The 24,704-nt window shown below is 37.7% G+C and overlaps 1 protein-coding gene across 10 annotated transcripts in view; it reads right to left on the reverse strand.

The window, feature by feature from the left end:
- The window catches only part of FER (FER tyrosine kinase), a 288,512-nt gene that overhangs the window by 175,719 nt on the left and 88,089 nt on the right, over positions 1-24,704 (reverse strand). For all 10 annotated transcript variants that reach the window (XR_011964436.1, XM_072597264.1, XM_072597267.1 and 7 more), the window contains 2 exons: positions 24,507-24,629; positions 12,333-12,522 (listed from right to left, as the gene is read on the reverse strand). Coding sequence is in view for 9 of the 10 variants with exons in the window: in XM_072597264.1 (XP_072453365.1) it covers positions 12,333-12,522; positions 24,507-24,629 (313 nt within the window). In the remaining variant the exon portion in view is untranslated. The remainder of the gene's footprint in view (positions 1-12,332; positions 12,523-24,506; positions 24,630-24,704) is intronic.

Raw genomic sequence — 24,704 nt, forward strand, 5'->3', positions numbered from 1 at the left:
TGACCAATGTGAAAAGGTGTTTAATAGGAATGTATGTATACAACCCATATAAGATTATATGCCATCTCAAGGAAGGAGGGGGGAGAGAGGGGAGAAAATCTGGAACTTATGGAAGTAATTGATGAAAAGTGAAAACATATTAATTAATAAATGTGAGGGGGGGAAAGACCTTCCACCACCACCCCCGTTGGAAGGTAGAATTTTATTTTTTAATTTTTGTTTTCAGTGTTCGACAATCACTTCCATATATCTTAGATGTTTTTCCACTCCCTCCCCCTCATTCCCTTCTCCCTCCCCATTCCCTCCCTGAGACAGCATACAATCTTCTATAGGTTATACACACACATTCCTATTAAATGCATGTTGCATAGAAGAATTAAAATGAATGGGAGAAACCATAAAACAAAACAAAATACAAAAAAAAAAAAATGGTCTGTTTCTATCTGCAATCCCATTCTTTCTCTGAGCGAAGAAAGCGTTTTGTCTCAAGAGTCCATTGGAAATTTTTTAAGTCCATGCATTTCAATGAAGTACTAAGTATACCAGAAAAATTCTTCACACACTGTGGTTGTTGCTGTGTACAAAGTTCTCCTGGTTCTGCTCCTTTCACTCAGCATCAGTTCATATAAGTCTTTCCAGGCTTTTCTGAAGTCTTCCTGTTCATCGCTTCTCGTAGCACAACAGTAGGGAAAAAAAGATCTTACCACTAAGAAGTAGAATATAGCAGAAACACTACATTACACCCTTCCCCCATATGATTTTGTATATATTTATGTTCCTTAAAAGGGATTAAAACAATCCTTGAAACTTGATTGGCTCAGAATACTAAAGTCTCACAGTACTGACACTGTCTCCTGGTTACCTGAGTACAAAACAGCCACAAGGAGCTCCATGCTCTCTCTCTAGTGCTAAGCAGACGCTTGTTGCAAGAGAACTCAGCAGATACCACATCCAAATACCAGCCTTGATTGAAAGAAGGCTGGCAAATGAAGGCCAGCTTACTGAAATTTGAGCTAGATAAAAGAATTTCTGGAGTAGCCTCAGTGAAGCGACATGCTATGAAACTGGAGTAGGTTTTGCAATCAAAACTAATCTAGTCAACAAGCTTGTATGCCTGCTAAAAGGAGTAAACAACAGGCTCATGACAATGCGATTGCCACTTGTAGGAAAATGTCATGCCACCATCATCAGTATCTATGCTGCCATCATGACAAACCCTGATAAGGGCAAAGAAAAATTTTAGGAAGACCTAGAGACTCTTATCATCAATGTGCCAAAAGAAGACAAGCTTATAATTCTGGGTGACTTTAATGCTAGATTACTAGTCTTAGCAGGGAGTCCTAAAAAGCAGTGGAGTTGGAAACAGCAACAGCAATGGTCACTTACTATTAAAGACTTGTGCAACTCATGACCTTCTCATCACCAACACTGTCTTCCATTTACCTAAATGCAATAAAACTTCATGGATGTACCCTCACAGCAAACACTGGCATTTAGTAAACTATATGATTATCAGGAGAAGAGACAGACAGGATATGAGAGTGACGAAGGCAAAGTGTGCTTTGCGGGACTGATCATAGACTTATCCTCTCCGAGCTAATATTCACATTCAACAAAAGCGGTGACCCTAAGGCAAAATGACTACCAGAAGAATTAAAGTCCACAAATTAGAGTTCTTCTCTGAGAGGGAACAGTTTGTTGCTGACTTGGAGGGGAAGTTGAGCCAACACAGTTGGCAACGGTGAAGCAGAAAAGCAGTGGGCAGCTTTCAGAAATTTGGTGTACAGCACTGCATTTGCTCATCTGGGTCAGGACACTCACAAACTCCACAACCGATTTGATGAAAATGATGGAGAAACCCAGAAGCTGCTAAATGTAAAATGAGAACTCCACAGGATTTACTAGTAGGATAGTTCATCCACCTCTAAGAAGGCAGCATTTAATTCCATCAGAAGCAAAGTACAAGCAAAGCTTAGAGAGATGCAGGATTCCTGACTCAGTAAGAAGGCAGATGAAATTCTGTTTTATGCTGATAGTAACAATCCAAAGGGCTTTTATGATTCTCTGAAAGCTATTTATGCACCAAATATCTGTGGTGCATCTCAACTACACAGTGTTGATGGAGTCACATTGATTAGAGATAATCCCAGAGAAATGTGCTGAACACTTCCATAGTGTTCTCAACAGATCATCATTAATCAACGCTGAGGCCACTGCCTGTTTACCTCAGGTTGAAGTTAATCCCTCCCTAGCTGAAGCTCCAACTGAAGAAGAGGTTTTGACGGCCATTTGGCTCCTTTTATGTGGCAATGCACCTGGTGCTGATCCTATTCCAAGTGAGATTTACACGGTAGGGGAACCATTGCTCATATAAAAACTGACTGAAATTTTCCAGGTTATATAGCAAAAGGAGGTTATTCCCCAGGAGTTCAAGGATGTTTCCATTGTCGATCTCTATAAAAGTAAAAGAAATAGATTGTCCTGCAACAGTCTCGGGGGGTGGGAGTCTCTCTCTTAGTCGTTGCTTGCAAGATTCTTGTCAGAGTCATCCTTAGTAGGCTGATCCTTTACCTGGAAGATGGTCATCTACCTGAGGGCCAGTGTGGCTTCACAAAGGGCTGAACAGTAGATACATTGTTTGTTGCCTGACAACTCCAGGACTATGTCAGGAATATAACAGAGGTCTGTACACAATGTGTGTAGCTCTGACCAAGGCCTTTGATACTGTTAGTAGTGAGGGCTTATGGAAAATTATGTCAAAATTTGGCTGCCCAGAGAAGTTCATCAGCATTGTACATCAATTTCATGATGGCATGTTTGCCCGGGTTCTAGATAATGGACAATGCTCTTGTGCCTTCCCAGTCACCAGTGAAGTGTAACAAGGCTGTGTGCCTGCTCCCTTGCTTTTTAGCATGATGTTTTCAGTCATGTTGTCAAGTGCTTTCAATGCGGAGGAACATGGCATCAAGGTTAGCTAACTGCACTGATAGTAAATTCTTCAATTTGAAAAGGCTACAAGCCAAGACCAAAATGAGGGAGTACTGGTGCATGATCTTCTGTTTAGAGACGACTGTGAGCTCAATGCAGCCTCTAAAGCTGAGATGAAACAAAGTACGAATCAATTCGCTGATTCTTGTGCTAATTTTGGCCTAATAATTAATACCAAGAAAACATAAATGCCCCAGCAGCCAACACCACACCATCCATACATGGAACCATCAATTACAGCAAATAGAGAGGTTTTGAGCACTGTGGATAAGTTCACATACCTTGGTGGTGTACTTTCAAGGAATGTACACGTTGACAATGAGGTTGACGCACGCATTGCCAGAGCTAGCTAGCTCTGTGTTTGGAAGGCCCCGAAGGAAAGTGTGGGAGAAAAGTGTGTGGACTACCAAACTGAAGGTCTCCAGAGCCATTGTGCTGAGTTCACTGTTGTATATCTGTGAAACCTGGATAGTCTACCATTGCCATGCCAGGAAATTTTTGAATTGTCTTAGGAAGACTCTGAAGATCACCCGGCAGAATAAGATATTGCTTGTTGTTTAGCTGTTCCGACTTATTGTGACCTCATGGATGACAGCACGCCAATACTGCCCATGCAATTTTCTTGGCAAAGATACTGGAATGGCTTGCCATTTCTTCCTTCAATGGATTAGGGGAAAAAGAGGTTAAGTGACTTGCTCAGGGTCACACAGTTAGTAATTATATAAGGTTGCATTTGAATTCAGATCTTCCTGACTCTAAGCCCAGCCCTCTATCCACTGAGTCATCTAGCTGCCCCAGGGTTTTAATACCAAAGGATAAAGTACTGCTGATCTATTAAAACACAGGTTGTAAACTGGGTCCTTCCTATGTGAATGGCCACACCAAACTCTTTTAAGAGTTTTTACAAATCTATCAAATGTCTCTATCATGTTTTGCTGGCTTGATGGAATTAGTACAATGACATTTTCACACAGGAGCATCTAAGGAATTTCCCATCCAAAGGCGAACTGAACCTGAACTGTATGTAAGATCTCCTTCATCACAATGATGAACATAGAAGCATATATCTACAGGTTTTATAGTTCATTTGATTTTATGATCAGAGCTTTGCTAATGAGGTCTATTCCTGTTTTATATTTCTCAAGAAATCTTGGAATAGAAGGAATCTTGAAAAAGAAAAATAGCATTTTGCTCTCTCAAACTAAATGCTTATTGATAAATGAAATATAATAAGCACACATGGTATATTAACCAAATCTTTTCCTTCATTGTGAAATAAATACATGGTTTACTATGGAACAGCATTTGTGAGAACTCACTTATTCCCTACTAAAAAATCCGTCTAAGACATCTTCAGTTTCTGTAAAGGTGATACTCATAGCATTTCTTTACAGATGGGAAAATAATCTTATAGGTCAGGAGTTACTGCTCTTTTGAGAACCTTAAGTTATAAAACATGAGGGCTTTCCTCCTCGTCTTTCTGATATTGTCCTTGCTTTCATACACCTTGTCCTTCAATGATTTCACAGCTGTGTCACCGCCAGCATGGATCTGTTCTATATGCACTTGATTCAGTCCAGGAGTTTTTTCTGTCTTTGGTCTCTTAAGTGTCATCTCTACTTCTTCTGTCAGTATATCTACCAGTGCTATGTTAGCTAAGGTCCAAGTGTAGCAATTCCACTGACTGTGATGGAGAAAAGTGTTCAGACTTTTTACAAATCTTTTCCTTTTTTCTTTTGTATGTTGTCCTCTTTCCATTTTCACCATTAAATGCCCCTGGGCTGAATGCTGGAAATCTAGCCAAATTTCCCTTAAAGTAGTTTTATGATCCACTTCTTTGCACAGATATGTCAGATTAACACTGTTCATAATGATTTGTCATCCTTCCTACGTTAACTGAATTATAAAGCCATGTAATTCAACATTACTAATTCAGATGGCATTTATGTTAATACATCATCTATTCTGTAAAACTATGAGGAATTCTACAACCATTAATTGTGTGCTGTGGCCCATTATATTCATGATTAAAACATATATTATAGGTTTCTAATTTCTACATTTTTGCACAAATTTTATTATTATTTTTAAATTTAATCTGCATAAACAAAACAGCATTAATATGGAAAATACTTAATACAGAAAGGAAATTTTATAATGTTTGATTTTTGAGATTTAAACTAAAAAGTCACTATACAAAATTAAATATAAAGTTTTCTTTATAAACACTGACACTGTTACACATCAATGGGGCAAATCTTCAAATCTTCATTGTTACCAATAAAATGAAAAGTCCAAGAACATGGGATGATAAATTGCCTCTAATTGGTTTTTCTAATTTAAACCTCTGCCATTCCAGAACATCTTAAATATTATTGCCAAAGTGATTTTCTATAAGCCAAGACTTCACCATGTCATTAACCTATTCAGTCAACTCCATTGGCTCCCTATTGATCCTCCAGGATCAAAAATAAACATTTGTCTAGTTTTTAAAGCCCTTCACAACCTGGCCCCAACCTACTTTTCCAGTCTCAGACATAACTCTACCTCCTGTAAGCCAGTCAAATTTACCTACTCTCTAATCCTCAAACATGACAATCCTTCTCCTACATCTGTGACTTTTTGATGGCTGTTCTTGAGGAATGTAATGCACTCCTTATTGACATCCATATCACTGAATCTCCTTTTTTTAAGTTGCAACTCAAGAATCACCTTCTATATGGAGCTTTTCTTGATTCACCCTAACTCCTAGTGCTCTCTCACTTTCAAACTACATGGAATTTCATTACTTAGTGTTTATTTGTATTTATTCCCTCTATATTTCTATACATGTCTCTTTCATTACACAGGAAACTCCTTGCCAATAAGGATTATTTATTCAACATGCTTGCATTACCTAACAGTGTCTGCTTTAATTGAGCTATTTAGAAGATCAAGGAATCTTAAAGGTCTTAGAGGCCAATCTGCTCATTCATTTATGAAAAAAATAAGGTACAGAGATGTTCAGTGACGTGATGAAGATTATATAGACATTTACATGGCAGGGCTGGAATTCCAATCCCATCTGACTCAAAATCCAATACAGTGAAAAAGTCAGCTTAGTTATTTCCTATTCATATATGAAAAATAAGTTGCTAAAATCTCATTGGCATTTTGAAAACAGAAAATATTTTCATGCAAGGTACTTATATAATTATTACATCTTCTAAAAAAACAACAACCCCTTTCTGGCACAGTGCCACATACTGGTAATTTTTCCAACAATTTATAGATTATAATAATACAACGGGATACTGTAAAGAACTAGTAAAATCCTAAAATACTTTTAAGGTAGAATGTGACCACAATCATGACAGTGCTGAAAGTCTCCAAAATTAAAATTCTCCTTGAATATGTATATTAAAATATAGAATACACTGCTAAATTCATGAAATAAATGAAATAACTCCTATAGATATAATGTCTTGGAATATTTTTTCTTGAAATGTGTATGAGCATTTTAAAAATTTTGAATAGCTGTAGAGGAGTTAAAAGGATTTGATTTGAAAAATCCCCTTTCCCCAAAAAATATAACTATAATATGACTTATACACAAGCCATATCTTACTTATTCTTTAAACATTCTAAATCAATGTAAAATTTACAAATCATGGGCATAAAACCAACAAAGGAATTATGGCTTTCTCCAAAAGTTGGGTTAGAGAAACAAAATAGAAAATACATCTCTCACAATCCACTCACAATGCCAATAAAACTGACAATTTAAATGAAAAGGATGAATACTTACAGAAAGATAAAATGTTCATATTAACAGAACAGGAAATAGAGAACTTAAATAATCCAATTTAGTAAAAGAAATTGGACAAGTCATAAACGAACACACAAGAAAAAATAGGCCAGGACTATATGTATTTTCAGGTGAATTCTACCAAGAATTATTAGTTCTAATATTACATAAAGTTTTTTTTTAAATAGAAATAAATGGAGTTCTACCAAATTCCTTCTAGAATGCAAATAAGCTATTTACAATTAATCAAGCAGAATAAAAATATAAAACTGTAGGCCAATATCACTAATGAATATTGAGGCAAAAATTTTAAATAAAACATGCCAGGAAACTAAAGCAACACACCACAATGATGATGCACTATGGCCACATCTCATTTATCTTGTTCGATATTAAGGTAACTATGAATATAACTGGAGCACAACAAGAATAATAGGATGTCAGCAGATACAGTAAAAAGCTTTTGACAAGATACAATCGTCTTTCCAGTTGAGAGAGAGAGAGAGGAAAAGAGAAAATAGAGGGATAAATGAACCTTTCCTTAATATAACAAGTAATATCTACCAAAAACTGAGAGCCAGTAACGAGAGGCCTTTCCAATAGTTAAAGGGGAAAGTAAAGATTTGTTATCACCATTACTATTCAATATAGCAGGTGAAAGTGGAAGCCAAGGTGGCAGAGTACGAAGAAGAAAAAGTCACAGTGAGGCATTTTTCCAGTCAAATTTGGCACAAGGAGAGAGGAAAGTTGGCAGACAGTAAGGATGAGACCCGATTCAGTACACTCTCAGCAAAGAGCACTCTAGTGCCCAGGGAAAGAATGTAAATGCTGCACCACCCCTCCGCCCTCACTCTGTAATGCACTATAATAAGGTCCATTTGTTGGTGCAATGCCCCTTCACAACTTCCTTGTACTCTAGGATATTGCTGGTCAAATATTAGGGTTTTATGACTTGTAGAAAGCCTTGAGATGAAAGAGTCTTAAGACCTTTGGAAAGCCCCTACTGAGATGACCTAGAGTGGCTGACCTGTGGAAGGTCTGCTGGCAAAGTGGTCATGATTGAGGGACACTTCCCTTAGCCAACCATAACCCCTTTTAGACTTGACCAATCAATACACTGCAGCACCTCATTCTATTTTTAGTGATCTCTCAAACTGCAGAAATATTCCCTCAAAATAAAGCAGAGGGGTTCATAACAGTACAGGTGAGTCTCCGATCCAATTTCTTAAGGACTACCAGTTTCCCAAATACATTGGATCCGCTCAGAGTACTTCTGTATCCCTGTGGTGCAGATTGGAATTCTGGGGTCATACTGTATTGCTCCCTACTCAGTGTGACATAGATCCATGAAGGAACAATGAAGGGGGTATGTGCCTGCTTCCTCCTCCCTCAGCAGTCTCAGGACTTACATGGTAAACCATGAAAGGAACAACTCCAAAAGCAAGCAGCAGCTGTTTGGTTTAGACCCCAGAAACATAGCAGAAGAATATCCATTCTAGACTGCAGCCCTGTCTTAAGCCTACAAAGGAATAACCAGGACATCAATCCTAGTCCTAAAGGGAGCTTACAGTTCTGTCTGAACCAGGAGAGCTAGCTGACAGTCAGAGTTCAGCAGCAATCATGATCCTCAAACCCAAACCAAGGTCAAGGTCAGAGTTGGGAGAGGAGGTATCCTGGCAGATATCAGACTTTTCTGTGGATTAGATCACTCTGGTAGCTGGGAATCTGGAACTAAACATTCAACACACCAAGAAGCAGCAGAAGACCAGCTCAGATCTTCCCAACAGCTAAACTGTACAAGTCTATAACAAGGAATTTCTTTTTCCTTCATTCTCAAAGGGGAGGGGAGACAGGAGAGAAGTAAGTATTGGGACGGACACAGAGAAGGAAGATTTCTGCTCTGCTAAGTGAAAATTTTTTTTTAAAAACAAAACAAAAAATATAGTGCTAGAATGTTAGCTACAGCAGTAAGACAAAAAAAAAGATTCTGAGAGAATAAGCATAAACAGTGAAAAAGCAAATGATCTTTTTTTGCAGGTGATATGATAGCTTAAAGAACTCTAGAAAATCAACTAAAAAACTGAAAAAATGAACAACTTCAGCAAAGTTACAGGACATAAAATAAACCTGCACAAATCATCAGCATTGGGGGCAGAGCCAAGATGGCGGAGTAGAAAGACACACATACGCTAGCTCCAAACCCACAGCCCATAAAATATCTGTAAAAAAGAACTCCCAACAAATTCTGGAGCAGCAGAAGCCACAGAACAAAGGAGAAGATGAGATTTCTGTTCCAGAGAGCCCTGAAAACCTCTCGCAAAAGGTCCTTCGCGCTGCGGACCCGGAGCCAAGCCCAGCCCTGCCTTGGCCACGCAGCACCCGGAGCCAGCCCTGCCTTGGCCGCGCAGCACTGAGAGGAGCAGATCCGAGCAGGTTTCAGGGACAGAATCTCCAGCAGCTGCGCAGGTTCCTCTACCCAAAGGTTGGTGAGAGGATCTTCTCGGCTTGCCGAGAGGGGAGTGGGGTGCGCCCATAACTCAGGCCCCTCGGGAGGCAGCAGCGGAGGTGGCAGCAGAGGTGGCAGCAGAGGCGGCAGCAGACAAGGGCTCCCCAAGCAGGCAGGAGCCCAGATCCATTGTTGAAGGTCTCAGCATAAACCCTCTGAGGGAACTGAGCACGTGGGATGGCCCTGCCCCCACCTGAGCACCTGAACTTAATCTCACACTGAATAGCAGCCCTGCCCCTGCCAAAAGCCCTGAGGCTGGGAAGCAGCATTTGAATCTCAGACCCCAAGTGCTGGCTGGGAGGATCTGGAGGCAAAGTGAGTGTGAAGAGAATATTCAGAAGTCAAGTCACTGGCTGGGAAAATGCCCAGAAAAGGGAAAAAAAAATAAGACTGTAGAAGGCTACTTTCTTGGTGAACAGGTACTTCCTCCCTTCCTTTCTGATGAGGAAGAACAATGCTTACCATCAGGGAAAGACACAGAAGTCAAGGCTTCTGTATCCCAGCCCACTCAATGGGCTCAGGCCATGGAAGAGCTCAAAAAGGATTTTGAAAATCAAGTTAGAGAGGTGGAGGAAAAACTGGGAAGAGAAATGAGAGACATGCAGGTAAAGCATGAAAAGCAAATAAACACCCTGCTAAAGGAGACCCAAAAAAATGCTGAGGAAAATAACACCTTGAAAAATAGGCTAACTCAATTGGCAAAAGAGGTTCAAAAAGCCAATGAGGAGAAGAATGCTTTCAAAAGCAGAATTAGCCAAATGGAAAAGGAGGTTCAAAAGCTCACTGAAGAAAATAGTTCTTTCAAAATTAGAATGGAACAGATGGAGGCTAATGACTTTATGAGAAACCAAGAAATCACAAAACAAAACCAAAAGAATGACAAAATGGAAGATAATGTGAAATATCTCATTGGAAAAACAACTGACCTGGAAAACAGATCCAGGAGAGACAATTTAAAAATTATGGGACTCCCTGAAAGCCATGATCAAAAAAAGAGCCTAGACATCATCTTTCATGAAATTATCAAGGAAAACTGCCCTGAGATTCTAGAACCAGAGGGCAAAATAAGCATTCAAGGAATCCACCAATCACCTCCTGAAAGAGATCCAAAAAGAGAAACTCCTAGGAACATTGTGGCCAAATTCCAGAGTTCCCTGGTCAAGAAGAAAATATTGCAAGCAGCTAGAAAGAAACAATTCAAGTATTGTGGAAATACAATCAGGATAACACAAGATCTAGCAGCTTCTACATTAAGGGATCAAAGGGCGTGGAATAGGATATTCCAGAAGTCAAAGGAACTAAGACTAAAACCAAGAATCACCTACCCAGCAAAACTGAGTATAATACTTCAGGGGAAAAATTGGTCTTTCAATGAAATAGAGGACTTTCAAGCATTCTTGATGAAAAGACCAGAGCTGAAAAGAAAATTTGACTTTCAAACACAAGAATGAAGAGAAAAATCAGCATTTCTGGTAGACCAACAAAATCTAGCAGAAGAGATAAAGAGTACATTTAAAATATCTATAAGTTGTAAAAACTACCAAAGGATTAGTTTTTAGAACTAGAAAAAATTATAATAAAATTCATCTGGAGAAACAAGTGATCAAGAATAAAGAATAGGGAAAAAATGGGAAAGAGGGGGGACCTCACAGCACCAGATCTAAAACTAAACTGAAAAGTTCCATCAGTACAGTTTGGTCCTGGTGAAGAGATTGAGAGGTTGGTCAGCTGAACACATCAGGAACATAATACACAGAAGGAAATGAGTAAAGCAATCTGGTGTTCAATAAATCCAAAGATCTCAGTTATCAGGGAAAGAACTCACTATTCAACAAAAACTGTTGGGAAAATTGAGAAATAGTCTGGCAAAAACTAGGTACAGACCAACCTCATATCCTATCACACCATATCATATCACTAGGTACAGACCAACCTCATATCATATCACACCATATCATATATCATATCATAATCATATCATATCACTAGGTACAGACCAACTTCATGTCATATACCAAGCAATCTCCAAATGGGTCTATGGCCTAAAAATAAAGAGTGTTATTACAAAAAGATTAGAGGAACAAAGAAGAAATTTGTCAAATCTATGGATAGAGGAAGAGTTCATGACCAAGCGGGAAAATGGACAATGTACAATTTTGATCATGTAAAATATTTTGCACAAAAATAATTCAGCTAAAATTATAAATGAAGCGGGCAAATGGAGAAAAAAATCTTTGTAGCAGGTATCTCAGGTAAAGGCTTCAAAAACAACCATCTTGTAAATACTATCCACTTCCAAAGTCTTAAGAACTCTGATCAACACAAATGACTAATCACAATTTCAAAAAACCCATGATGAACACCTACTTTACCTCCTAATAGACGTGTGATGGATTCAGAGTGCAGACTGAACTGTTTGGGTTGGGGTTTTGTTGGGCTGTTTTTGTGTTGTTTTTTTTTGGACAGGGTCAATGGGCTAATTTATTTTGCTTTACTATACATGTTTAAAACTTATAATTTTGGTATTCATAAGAGACCATATCACCATAAAACATGTAAGCCAATTGCTTAAACACAAGTTCCAGTACTGCCAATTAAAGTTATTCTTACATTAGATATCTCACGGTCCACAGAAAAAGTAAAGGACATCAAGGCAGGAGAATATAAATATGAAATATGCATTGGAAAGTAGTGTGGTTTACTGGATAAAGAGCCAGTTTCAGAACCAGAAAGCTCTATATTCAGTTCCAGCATCCTACACACACTATAGTTGTGTGGCTATGCAAATCTCTTCATGTTTCAAGGCTTGAGGCAAACTTCTAAGAAAGTAATTTGCAGAGAAGATGAAACCTATATTAGTAGGGGGAGGCACCTTTCTCATCTGGGAGTTCCTTACATCAATAAAATCATCGGTCCATTATTCAGTTTTACATTAAGCTTTATTTTGTAAAACGTCCATGTTCTCAAAGATTAATCAATATATTGACACCCCCAATTCCATTAGCGATCACCTTCTCTGGTTACTACCAGTGCAGACCACTGCTCACTTACCATAGATGTAACTGATCTAGCGTCTTCTTCATAATTGAAGACAGGAGGTGGTTCTTTTCCATCATTCTCTTGGACTTTTTGTTCGAGGAGTTCTTTCTGAGCTATGAACTTGGACTCAGCACATCTTAACTGCTGAACTGACTGCTTTAGCTCTTCGAGTGATTGTTTTTGGCTCAGCAGAAGCACCACACTGAAAGAGAGCAAATGAAACACAAATGATTTCAAAACAATTACACTAAAGATTATAGCCATGCCATAGAAGAAAGAGGAAAAAATCTTTATAAATCACAGAGGTTTAAAAAGCAATCAGTAGGGATATATTAAGCACCTACTATGCACCGGGCTCTGGCAACACAAACACAAAGATTTTAAAATGATCCTTACTTGTAAGGTGCATATATTCTAAGGAAGAGATTAAAGTCGCTTATATATGAGGATACATAGAATAAACATAAAGAATCAATGCAAATTAATGCAAAGTAGTTAGGTACTATATAAGGAAGTTTGATAGTGCTAACAAGAAGGAAAAGCTTCAGATCTAAGGTCATGCCCAGGCTGTGTCCTGAAGGAAAAGTCATGTGGAAGACGATGGGCATTCTTTCTAGGTATGGGGGATAACAAAATACAAAGACACAGAAATTGGAGTAGGCTGTCTCCTCTGAGAAATGGAGAGGTCAGTTTGGTTGAATCATAGAGGAAAGAAGGAGGAGTAACGTACACTGAAAATGGAAGGACAGGCTGGAGCTGAGTAGTAAAGTGCTTTAAAAGCTCAAGAGAGGGGTTTATATTCAACCCTAGAAATAATAGGAAGCCACTGGTATTTATAGAGTAGAGAAGTGAAAAAACACTTTGAGGGAGAGAGACCAATTAGGAGGCCACTTCAAAAATGTAGGCAAAAGGAGATTAGGCCTAAACCAAGGTTGCAGTTGTGTGAGTGGACTGAAAGGGTTAAATTCAAGTTATGTTGCAGAAGCTGAAACTTGGCAAATGATTAAATATGTGGGGTGAGGTAAAATGAAGCATCCAGAATAATTCCGGTTAAAAATACAGGAAATGAGAGGTAGGAAGTTGGGGAAAGAGGTAAATTTGAGGAGAAAGATAATGAATTTTCCTTTGGACATGTCAAAGTTGAGATGTCTCTTGGATATTCAGCTTAAAATATCCAATAGGCAATTAGTGTGGTAAGACTGAAGTTCAATGGATATACTGGGGCTGGATATAGAGATCTGAAAGCCATATGCATAAACATAATAATTAAACCCAAGGGAGATGATTAAATAGAAAATGAGATTAGCTGTGATACGAATGATGTTCCTTTAAATATCTAAACTAGAAGAGGAATTGGTTTTGAAATCAGCAGAGGCTTAATGAAAATCTAAAGCTCCTATACATATATTCATCTCATAAACTCTTCTAATCAGCAACATAAACCATCACTTGAACCACCTATCCCTGCTACCTTTCATCCCCTATCTTCTCTCCTTGGAAAGGTCTTCAACAATCAGTGCCTCCACTTCCACTCCTGTCACCGTCTTCACTCCATGTAGTCTAATTTCTGACATCATCATCCACATGAAATGCCCCTCGTCAAAATGACCTATGACCTCCTAACTGCCCAATCTAATAATCCTTCTTGATCCATTTGCAGGCTGTGATATCTTCTTTTCTAAGATACTCTCTCCTCTCTAGGTTTCTGTGATTCCCCTCCCTCATGATTCTCTTCCTGATCACTATCCTTTTCTTACTTCTAGGATCTTCATCCAGGTGACTTCTAACCCTGCCCCACCCCCCAGACTCCATCCTAGATGCTTTTCTCTTTTGCCTTTATATTAAATGCTTGATCTCATCAGCTCCCAATTCAATTACCATCTCTCTGGAGATGATTCTCAGATCTATTTATCCAGCACTAACTTCTTCCCTAATCTCCACTCTGATACCTATTGCCTATTAGACACCTTAAAGTGGCTATCACATAAAGATCTCAAAATTAATATGTCCAAATTGAACTAATTATCTTTCCCCCAAAGCTTCTCCTCCTCTGTATTACTCTTGTCCTCAATGCCTCACCTTCACTAACCCCATGTAGGTCTTGCTGATTCTACCTTCCCAGTATCTCTTTTGAATACATCGCTCTATTTACACTCACAGAATCATCGATGTACAGGCACTCATCACCTCCCACCTAGATCACTGCAGCAGCCCTCTGGCTGGTCTCTTTGCTTCAAATATCCCCATCCCAGTCCATCCTTCACTCTGCTGCGAAAGCATCTTCCTAAAGCACTGGTCTTCCCACCCTCCATAAACTCCTATGACTCTTTATGACCCAAAGGATCAAACATAAAATCCTTTTTTTGGTTTTTAAAGCCAATCACAACTTGGTCCCTTCCTATCTTCTCAGTGTTCTGATACTTTATTCCCCTCTGCACATTCTAAACAGGCTTTGATATGATTCCTGCTCAAAGTACTCTTGTCAACTCAGTGCCTTTTCACTGGTGTCCCCCATCCCTAGAATGTTCTCCTTCCTCACTTCCCTGCTCGAAATTTCCCTCAAGACTTAACTCAAATCTCACCTTCTGCAAGAAGCCTTCCCTTCCTCCCTCCCCTCACCAAGTGCCTTCCAAGATTCCTTTCCAATTCACTCTCCATTATTTGTATGGATTGTTAAGCATAACTGTTTGCATATTATCTCATGTTGTCTTTCCCCAAAGCTTATCCATCTTGCCAAATTCTTTCTGCTTCTTTGAGGATCACCACTACCCTAACAGGGACTCAGGCTGGCAGCACTGGCACTGTCATTAAGTCCTCATATTCACCTATTCCCTAGATCCAAGCAAGAATCAAATCTTATCATTTGCACTATTCACAAGGTCTCTCACTTCATCCCTCTTTTTCTCCCACACACAACCAACAATCAAAGTCTGACTCTCATCATCTCTCACCCAAACTATTTCAAATGGTTCCTAAATACCCTTCTACCTAAAGCTTCTCCCCACACCAATCTATCCTCCACATAGCAGCCAAAGGGCTTTTCCTAACATGCAAATCTGACTGCGTCCCTGTCTTGCTCAATAAATGCCAAAGGCCCTTTAGGGACAAATAGAAACTCCTCTGTTTGACATTTAAAGTCCTTCATACCTGGCCCCAACAAACTACTCAAGCCTCCTCATATGTTAGTCCTTTCCCTTTCCTATTTTTTTTCAGCCAAACTGACCTTTTTGTTATATAACTAAAATATTCAGACATATACAGGAAATTAAGGTATAGTACTACTCATTATGCAGGGGAGGAAAAAAAGAGGACTGATTTATACTGAAAACTCTAAGCTCAGTTGAAATCAAGGCCAACTCAATTTTATTTCTGTTTTTACATCATACACGGTGGATATTTACACAGAGAGAAAGGTGACTGCTTTTGAAAAATTTTTATGTTCACTGACTTACGATTTTTTATTTTATATTACGCATTTTCAATTTTAAAAAAGTTAAAGAATTTTCCCTCTTGACGAGCTACACTGGCCAATTTAACTGTACAAAAAAATTATTCTTTTCAACTCTATCATCTCCCAGGATTTATTAAAAGGTAGTTATCAAAATTCAATCACATTATATTTATGTTCTTAGTGAGTACAAAATTTTTATACAGTTAAGTAAAATTTAAACTATTTCAAAATAATTTATTTCATCTTTCTCTTATCCTTTTTAATCATTAATCTTTTAACAAAGGGCATGATATATCATTTATATATATATTTATTTTTAAATAAAATGTAAAATTCAATAGTGTAAAAACATGTAAATCTATATGCACATATGTATATATATGTGTATGTATACATACACACACATAAATAGAGGTACCGATATTAGGGGTGCATGATGAAAAATGTCTTACTAATAGTGGTGTGAGATCAAATAAGTTTGGAGACCACTACTTTAGATATTTCCTAATAATAACACAGATTATAGAATTTTGCCAGAAATCAAAGTCAGGCTCAGTGATCTACAGTTTAAAGATTCCATCCTTTTCCTTTTTTTGAAAATGAAGACATTTCCCCTTCTCCAGATTTGTGATATCTCTCCCAATGTCCACAATATTTCAATTATCACTGACAGCAGCTTGTCCTAATCTGTCAATTTTTAATTACCTAAGTATGTAGTTTATGTGGACCAGACTTGAACTCATCAATTGAACTCATTAATAGAAACTTGATGTTTTCTATCTCTTCCTTTATTTTGAGTATCAATTCCCTATAACCATTCTTGTTCTATCCTTTCCAGTCTTTTGACAGAAAAAAATTCATTTTGCATATGTTTGTACAAACTTCTGGTAAGAGTAATATAACAGTCCCTTTCTTTCCTCCATACAAGTTAGACTGATTTTCTTCTTAAAAGTTATTGAGTCTTGGTTGGCTCAGAAGATAAAAAATTACAGATGCTGACATTTCCTGGTCATTTGAGTACAAAGAAGCCATGAGGTACTCCAGCATCATGCCAATGCTTGGGTTGTATACCAGTTGGTAACACTGGTAAGGAAGCTTCATTTCTCCAAATAAAATGAAAGCATCCTGAGTGCTTATCTTTTCTGAATATCCTTCGCCTTCTATGACTATGTGAAAGCTTTTTTGTTAACTGGTGAATAACTTAAAAGTATCTCAAGGTATTCTGTCAAACCAAAACTAAGGAATGACTCTGAGTCAGTATATTAGTATCCTCTATTTAGAAAGTAAACTCCAGGAAAGCAAAGATTATTTCACTTTTGCCTTTGAATCCTTGGTACTTAGCTCAGTGCTTAATGAATTTAAATGATTAGCCCTGAATTCTCTAAGTTTTATCTTAAAAATTTTAAGTTGGTTATTGGATATTCCCATCACTCTCTTCAGGAAGTAAAGTGGTGTGGTAGATGGAGTGCTGGATATGGAGAAGTTAAGGCTGAGCAAGAACCCTTCCTCAGAAACGTAAGAGCTGTGTGATCTAAGCAATTCACTTACCTTCTCTTAGCCTCAGTTGCCTCATCTATAAAACAGAGACAATAACAACTCCTACTTCACAGGGTTTATGAGGCTCAAAAAATGTGACACATGTAAAAGAGCACTGTAAAACATAAAAAGTGCAATATAAAAGTGAACTATTATTATTATTAAGACAAACACTATTTTTATTCCTCATTGGAATGTTCCTCTTTGTATTTTCTTAATTTCATTCTTTAGTGATTCTCATCTCTCTTGTGCTAAGTGTCCCTGAAGAATTTTGAAATATGAGATGCTACCTCTCCTTCCTGTACATCCCTCAAAATTTGCTCATATAAAATGTAGGGTATATGTGAGAAGTGTGTGTGTGTGTTTTTGTCCTTCGTTGCCAAAGACGACCATGCCATCAGAGAAATAATGACATGACTTGCACTTGACTCTGTTCTGAGTGAGGGAGGGCTGTGCAGGTCACCAGCCTCACTTCTCCTACAGAGCCATCTGAATCCAGTGACCAGATATTCATCAGGGTGACTGGAGATGACCCAGGATGAGGCAATTGGGGTTAAGTGACTTGCCCAAGATCACACAGCTAGTGAGTGTCAAGTGTCTGAGGTGAGATTTGAACTCAGGGCATGTGAGAAGAAGATGTGAATGTTAGTAATGTAATGACTATGAAATTACATATCAAAAACAGATGTCTCATATATGTACACAGCCTGCATGCAGGTTTAGGTAGGATGGAACATATTTCCAATGATAATCCAAGCATAAGGAATATTATCAATAACTTTTTAAGTGACTACTATGTTCTAGGTAGTGTGCTAGGCCTTGAAGATATACAGACATCCGTTTTTACAGTATGAGCTGTTAATTTATTTTGTTGCGGTGGGCTCTTTGGCTGTCTAATGTTTTCAAAATAATTGTTTTAATTTTAAAATTTAACTAAATTTCAGTTAGAGATTAGTGAAAATAATAATGTATTTTTCACATCCAAGTTCATTGATCCCTTGGCAAACTAAATTAAAAAAAAATATTATAAGGAATAGTCACTAAAGCAGAAATTAATAATAAAGGACTGTTTTATTTGAATACATGCTAATTTAAAGTCTTTAATACAGTTGTATTCTAAAGCCTCATTGTGTCATGGCAGTGACCCTGTGTTCCCAAAGGCACTGCAGGAAGGTCATAAGTTCTACAGATTCTATCATGCTCTCCCTCCAGAACCACCTTATATTTTGTACTTATTCTGGGAGGGGTCCATACACTCATGTATGTGCATATATCTGTGAATCTGTATATGCATGTTATCTTACCAGATGGAACATAAGCTCGTTGAAGAAGAAATGCTTTAATGTTTTCTTTGTATCTCTTGTACCTAGAACAGAAGCTGTAACATAATGGGGACCTAATAAATGCTTTAATGGATGCATAGATTGATACTAGAAAAGCTTCAAGGGCTGTCTCAATAATATACAAAGAATGTTCTATTAGGACCACACTGATAAGTACAGAGAAGACCACTCAGGAGAGATTAAAAAAACCAAAACACTATAAACTATTTCAATAGTTTTACCTCCCTGGGCCTGAGTTTTCTCTCATCTGCAAAATGAAAGGCTGGACCAGATGGCCTCTTAGGCCCCTTCTAGATCTAGCACCGTGATCTTAAGAACTATGATCCTATTAAGTCTAAAGGTAACAAATTCAAATGAAACACAGAAGTAAAAAAATGACAAGGCAACCAGAAAAAGATGTAAAATGGAAAAAACATAAGTATTTCTACAAAGATCCATTTTTATCATCTCTAAAAAAAGGAATGTTATTCAAAAATGCAGAAATGGCACAGAGAAAAACTATTATTCTGCTATTATATTAATACCCAATTATTAAATTGGGATCCAGACTTTTCTTCTCAATTTCCCCATTAAAACCTAGCTCTTGTAGAGGATTACTCCTAGCCCTCAAGGAATATGCTCCTTAGTTGTGGACAGGACCCCACCCAACTAGGATACTCAACTTCTGACTAGAGTATAAATAGTATATTTATTATACACTCTCCTGTATAGAGTATAAATAGCATAAATAGAATCGAGCAAGTATAAAGAGTCTAAAAAAGTTCTGGACGAGTTCTTACCCTGGGGAAAGAAGCCCTTGTCCTTGTACCTTTCCATTAGAGTTTAGGGCAGGGGTAGGAAACCTGGAGAATAAATCTGTGAAGTTTGGATACAGTCAAAGAGCCACACTTGAGGACCTAGAGAGCAACATGTGGCCTCAAGCTGCAGGTTCCCCATGTAGCACATGAGGGAGAAAACCAACCAGAGTGGTCTGGATGGAGATGGGTTCCCCTATCTATGTTGCTGGAGGGAGCTGAGTCACATGATCAAGCCCTGTTCTAAGCAGGAGGTGCTGAAGACTTTTAGCCTACCTCCTTGTTAAACATCCATCAATCAAGGTTGTGTTTCACTTGTTAGGGGAATTCCCTGTCAGAAGGCAAACACCAGATTTAAGGTGTTTCAGATATACCTTTGGCATCTTTGGTTACTGAGAGAAACCACTGACAATCAATTTATTTATTGCTAGATAACCTAATTAATAATTTGATCAATGAGCAAGGAATAGTTTGTCAGATTTATGGAGAATGGAGGAACTTATGACCAAACAAGAGAGAACATTATGAAATGCAAAATGGATTAGGAGGGAAGCAGAAAACTGGGAAAGAATTTTTACAACTAGTGTCTCTGATAAAGGCCTCAGTCCTAAAATATATAGAGAACTGAGTCAAATTTATAAGAATATAAGTCATTCCCCAATTGATAAATTGTCGAAGGATATGAACAGGCAGTTTTCAGAGGAAGAAATTAAAGCTACCTATAGTTACATGAAAAAATGCTCTAAATCACTATTGATTAGAGAGATGTGAATCAAAACAACTCTGAGGTACCACATCATACCTATGAGATTGGCTAACACAACAAAACAGGAAGATGATAAATGCTGGAGAGGATATGGGAGAGCTGGAGCACTAATACATTGTTGGTGGAGCTGTGAGCTGATCCAACCATTCTGGAGAGCAATTTGGAACTATGCCCAAAGGACTATAAATAAAATGTGCATAATATCCTTTGACCCAGCAATACCACTTCTAGGGCTGTATCCCAAAGAGATCATAAAAATGGGAAAGGGTCCCACATGTACAAAAATATTTGTAGCAACTCTCTTTGTGGTGTCCAAGAACTGAAAATCAAGAGGATGCCCATCCATTGGGGAATGACTGAATAAATTATGGTATATGAATGTAATGGAAATACTATTGTGCTATAAGAAATGATGAACAGGAAGACTTCAGAGAGGCCTGCAAGGACTTATATGAACTGATGCTGAGTGAAGTGAGCAGAACCAGGAGAACTCTGTACATAGTAACAGCCACAGTGTGCCATGACTGACTTTGATAGACTTAGCCCTTCTCAGCAATAAAAGGAATCAAAACAACTCCAAAGAACTCATAATGGAAAATGCCATTCACATCCAGAGAAAGAACTATGGAGTCTGAAAACAGAGCAAAACAGACTATTTTGTTTTGTTTTGTTTTGTTTTCTTTCTTCTGGTTCCTCCCATTCATTCTAATTCTTCTATACAACATGACTAAGGTGAAAACATGTTTAATAGGAATATACATGTAGAGCCTACACGAGACTGCATGCCAGCTTGGGGAGGGGGAAAGGAAGTGAAAATTTAAAAGTTATGGAAGTGAATGTTGAAAACTAAAAGTAAATAAATTAACTTAAAAAAGAAAAAAATTCATTATTAATAACCTAGAAAGTGTCTCTCAGAGTTTTTCTTTCATCACAGCACTTAAGAAGACAAAGTTGTTAAAAATGTCCGAACTAAACCAAATATATACTAAGAAAATCCTGTGCTGTAGGGGATAGAACCATGAAAACACTAAGAGATCATTTGACAAGATACCTTAAGAAAGAGAGGATTCTAAAAGAAGAGTTCTAAAATAAATAAGAAATTATGTTAATATCCTAAAAAGTTAATGAATAATAACTACTGAATTATATGGGTACTTCATGAACATGAATACACTTTATGGAAATGAAAAGTGTTGAGGGTATCCTTCCTGATAATATATAAGAAGAAAACAAGCAAACACACACAGCTGCTGATTGTCTTTACTATGATTTGGAGTCACAGGATCTGTATTGGAATTATCCTTCTTAACAGAAGCAAACAGCAAGATTCAGGGTCACTTCTGTGGTTGCTCGGTCATTTTCCAGTTGTGTCCAACTCTTGGGGTGGTTCTTCTTAGCATTTTCTTGGCAAGGATACTGGAGTGGTTTGCCATTTCTTTCCTCAGCTCCCTTTACAGATAAGGAAACTGAGGCAAATAGGGTTAAGTGACTTGTCCAGGGTCACACAGCTAATAAATGTCTGAGACTGGATTTGAACTCAGCAAGATGAGTCTTCCTAACTCCAAGCCTGACACTCTGCTCACTGTGCCACCTAACTGCCAGTGTCACTTTAGGACATTACACAAGTTAGGCCAAGTCAAAGATCCAGGTCAAAGAAAAACAAAAAGCAGATTTAACAAAAAGGTATTTAAGAATCAGGATATAAGAATATAAGTCATTCCCCATGGAATAAATAGTCAAAGGATGTAAGCTGGCAGTTTGCAGAAGAAATCCAAGCTATCAGCTGTCATAGGAAAAAGTGCTCTAAATCACTACTGATTAGAGAAATCCAAATTAAAACAACTCTGAAGTAACACCTCAAACCTATCAGACTGACTAATATGACAGAAAAGGAAAATGGCAAATGCTGAAAAGGATGTGGAAAAATGGGCATACTAATGCACTGTTGGGCTTTGTACAAAATTATTTATAGCAGCTCTTTTTGTGGTGGCCAAGAACTGGAAATTGAGAGGATGTCCATCAACTGGGAAATGGCTGAACAAGCTGTGATATATAATTGTGATGGAACATTACTGTGGCATAAGAAATAACAAGCAGGATCCATACCCAGAGAAAAAACAATGGAGTCTGAATGCAGATAAAAGCATACTATTTTCAATATTTTTTTCTTGCAATTTTTCCCTTCTGTTATGATTCTTCTTTCACAACATGACCAATGTGGAAATACGTTTAACATAATTGTACCTGTATAACCTATATCAGATTGTTTGCTGTCTTGGGGAGCATGGAAGGATAAGGAGGGAGGCAGAAAAATTTGGAACTTAAAATCTTATAAAAAATGAATATTGAAAACTATCTTTACATTTAATTGGAAAAAATAAAATACTACTAAGTGGAAAACAAACAAACAAAAAGAAATGACGCTCTCAGAAAAACCTAGAAATACTTATATGAACTGATATAAAATACAATGAGCAGAAGCAGAACACTGTACAGAAATACTGTAAGATCATCAACTATGAATAACTTAATCTCAGCAATTCAGTGATCTAAGACATTTCTGAAAGACTCAGCATGAAAAGTGCTATCCACTTCCAGAGAAAAACCTGATGGAATCTGAACGCAGACCAAAGCATTTTTTTTTTTAATTTAATTTCCTTAGGGTTGGTTTTTGTTTGGGCTGTATTTTCTTTCAGAATTTATCTAAGAGGGAAATATGTTTTGCACCTCTATATACTAATAATTATATCAAATTGCTTGCCTTCTCAATAAGATGTGAGAAAAGGGAGGGAGAGAATTTTGAGCTCAAAATTTTTAACAATGAATGTTTAAAAATTGTTCATACTTGTAACTGGAAAAAAAATTTATTTAGAAAATCAAGAAAGCAAAGGAACCCAGGAGTCTAAGGAGAGAGTCAAATGGGGAAGAGAAAGACCAAGATATCCTATAACTATGCAAAAAGCCCATAACAAGTTAACTTTACTACCTCATATTTAGATCCCTGTCCTAATTTGCCTGGTGAGGGAAGGTATAGGAAAGCAGAGAATGTGATAACTTGATATTATGATGTAATGGGAAAAGCATGGAATTTGGTGCCACAAGATCTGGCCTATGCCACTACAAACTACCTGTGCAACTTGGGTAAGGCTTCAGTTTCCTACTCCATAAAATAAGGCAGGCAGACCAGACAATCTTAAGATCACTTCAAGCTCAAATCCTATGACCCTACTGCTATCCTATTCCTCAATAGGAAGCCCTAGAAGTGTTCCAGTGACAACAATCAGTCAGTTAGCCCAGTAGAAAGTGTAGCATTTATCAGAGTCATTTCCTGAAAGAGCATAACCATTTTTGTTTGCAATGATGGCCATGAGTCATACAACAGGTAGGTTGTGTTCAAAATGTCTTATTTAAGTAATCAGGGAAGCATATAAAGCAGTTGGGAAGATTTCTATCAAAAATAACTTCAAAATAATTTGGTGACCAAAACAGTCTCAATTATCCAGAACAGCAGTTTGAAATTTTGTGTTTTACAGAACACAAAAAGAACATTCTTTATTAAACCATGGATGACTATTCTATATAACTTGCTTATTTTAAAAAGTATAATAATAAATTCTACACATTACTTTTAAAATCATCTGGTTTGTCTAGAATTCCTTCCAAACTTCCTTCTGTTCTCTTCAGTGCATGTTTAAAAAAATCACAATGTCCCTCCTTTTTGCTATCACTACGGCTAACCTCTTCTTCTCTCTCTCCCCCAACTCCAGGTATTGTTCCTCCTTTGTCTTTGAAGAGTGCTAATGACGTTATGGGGTGATGATTCGCATGTGAATTGGGTTTAATGAGGCAGAGCTGCAAAAAGTCCTCAGCCTCACTCTCTCTTCCACAATTATCAGTCCAGTGACAGGACAAAAGTCAAGATGATCTCAGGATCGCTTTATATTCTTAAAACTCACTGAAAAAAGCCCCTGTCCCCACCCCTAGCAAAAAACATTTGGTTATGTGGGTTTTATCTATCGATCTTAACTGTATTAGAAATTAAGACATCTTAGTATGATTATCTTAGGTCACAGAGTAGGACAGACTGAAACACTTAATGACAAGCATTGTAATGAAAGGTTTTAACATCATGGACCCTCCTGAAAGGGTCTTGGGAACCCGCAGGGACCCCTGGACAACACTGTGAAAGCCACTGATACAGAAGATCAGCTTTTGCAGAAGCTATCACCCTCCAACAGATGACAAATAAAAATTATCACAGTTAAAATCATTGCACTTCTTTGTTTTTCTACTTACTCAGACTTCTTTTCACAGGTCTTAGAAGACTCTTCAATACTCTTTTCTAGTTCCAGTACAACTTCCTCCTTGTTTAAAAGCATCTGCTGTGTCTGCATCAATTCTTCTTCAACAGTTTTCAACCTAGAACGAATATAGGCTATCCAGTCAATTCATGCATGGACTTTATACATGATGTGCAGGGATAAACAATATGGA

Source organism: Notamacropus eugenii, chromosome 3 (assembly GCF_028372415.1).
Source record: "Notamacropus eugenii isolate mMacEug1 chromosome 3, mMacEug1.pri_v2, whole genome shotgun sequence".
Lineage (NCBI taxonomy): Eukaryota > Metazoa > Chordata > Mammalia > Diprotodontia > Macropodidae > Notamacropus > Notamacropus eugenii.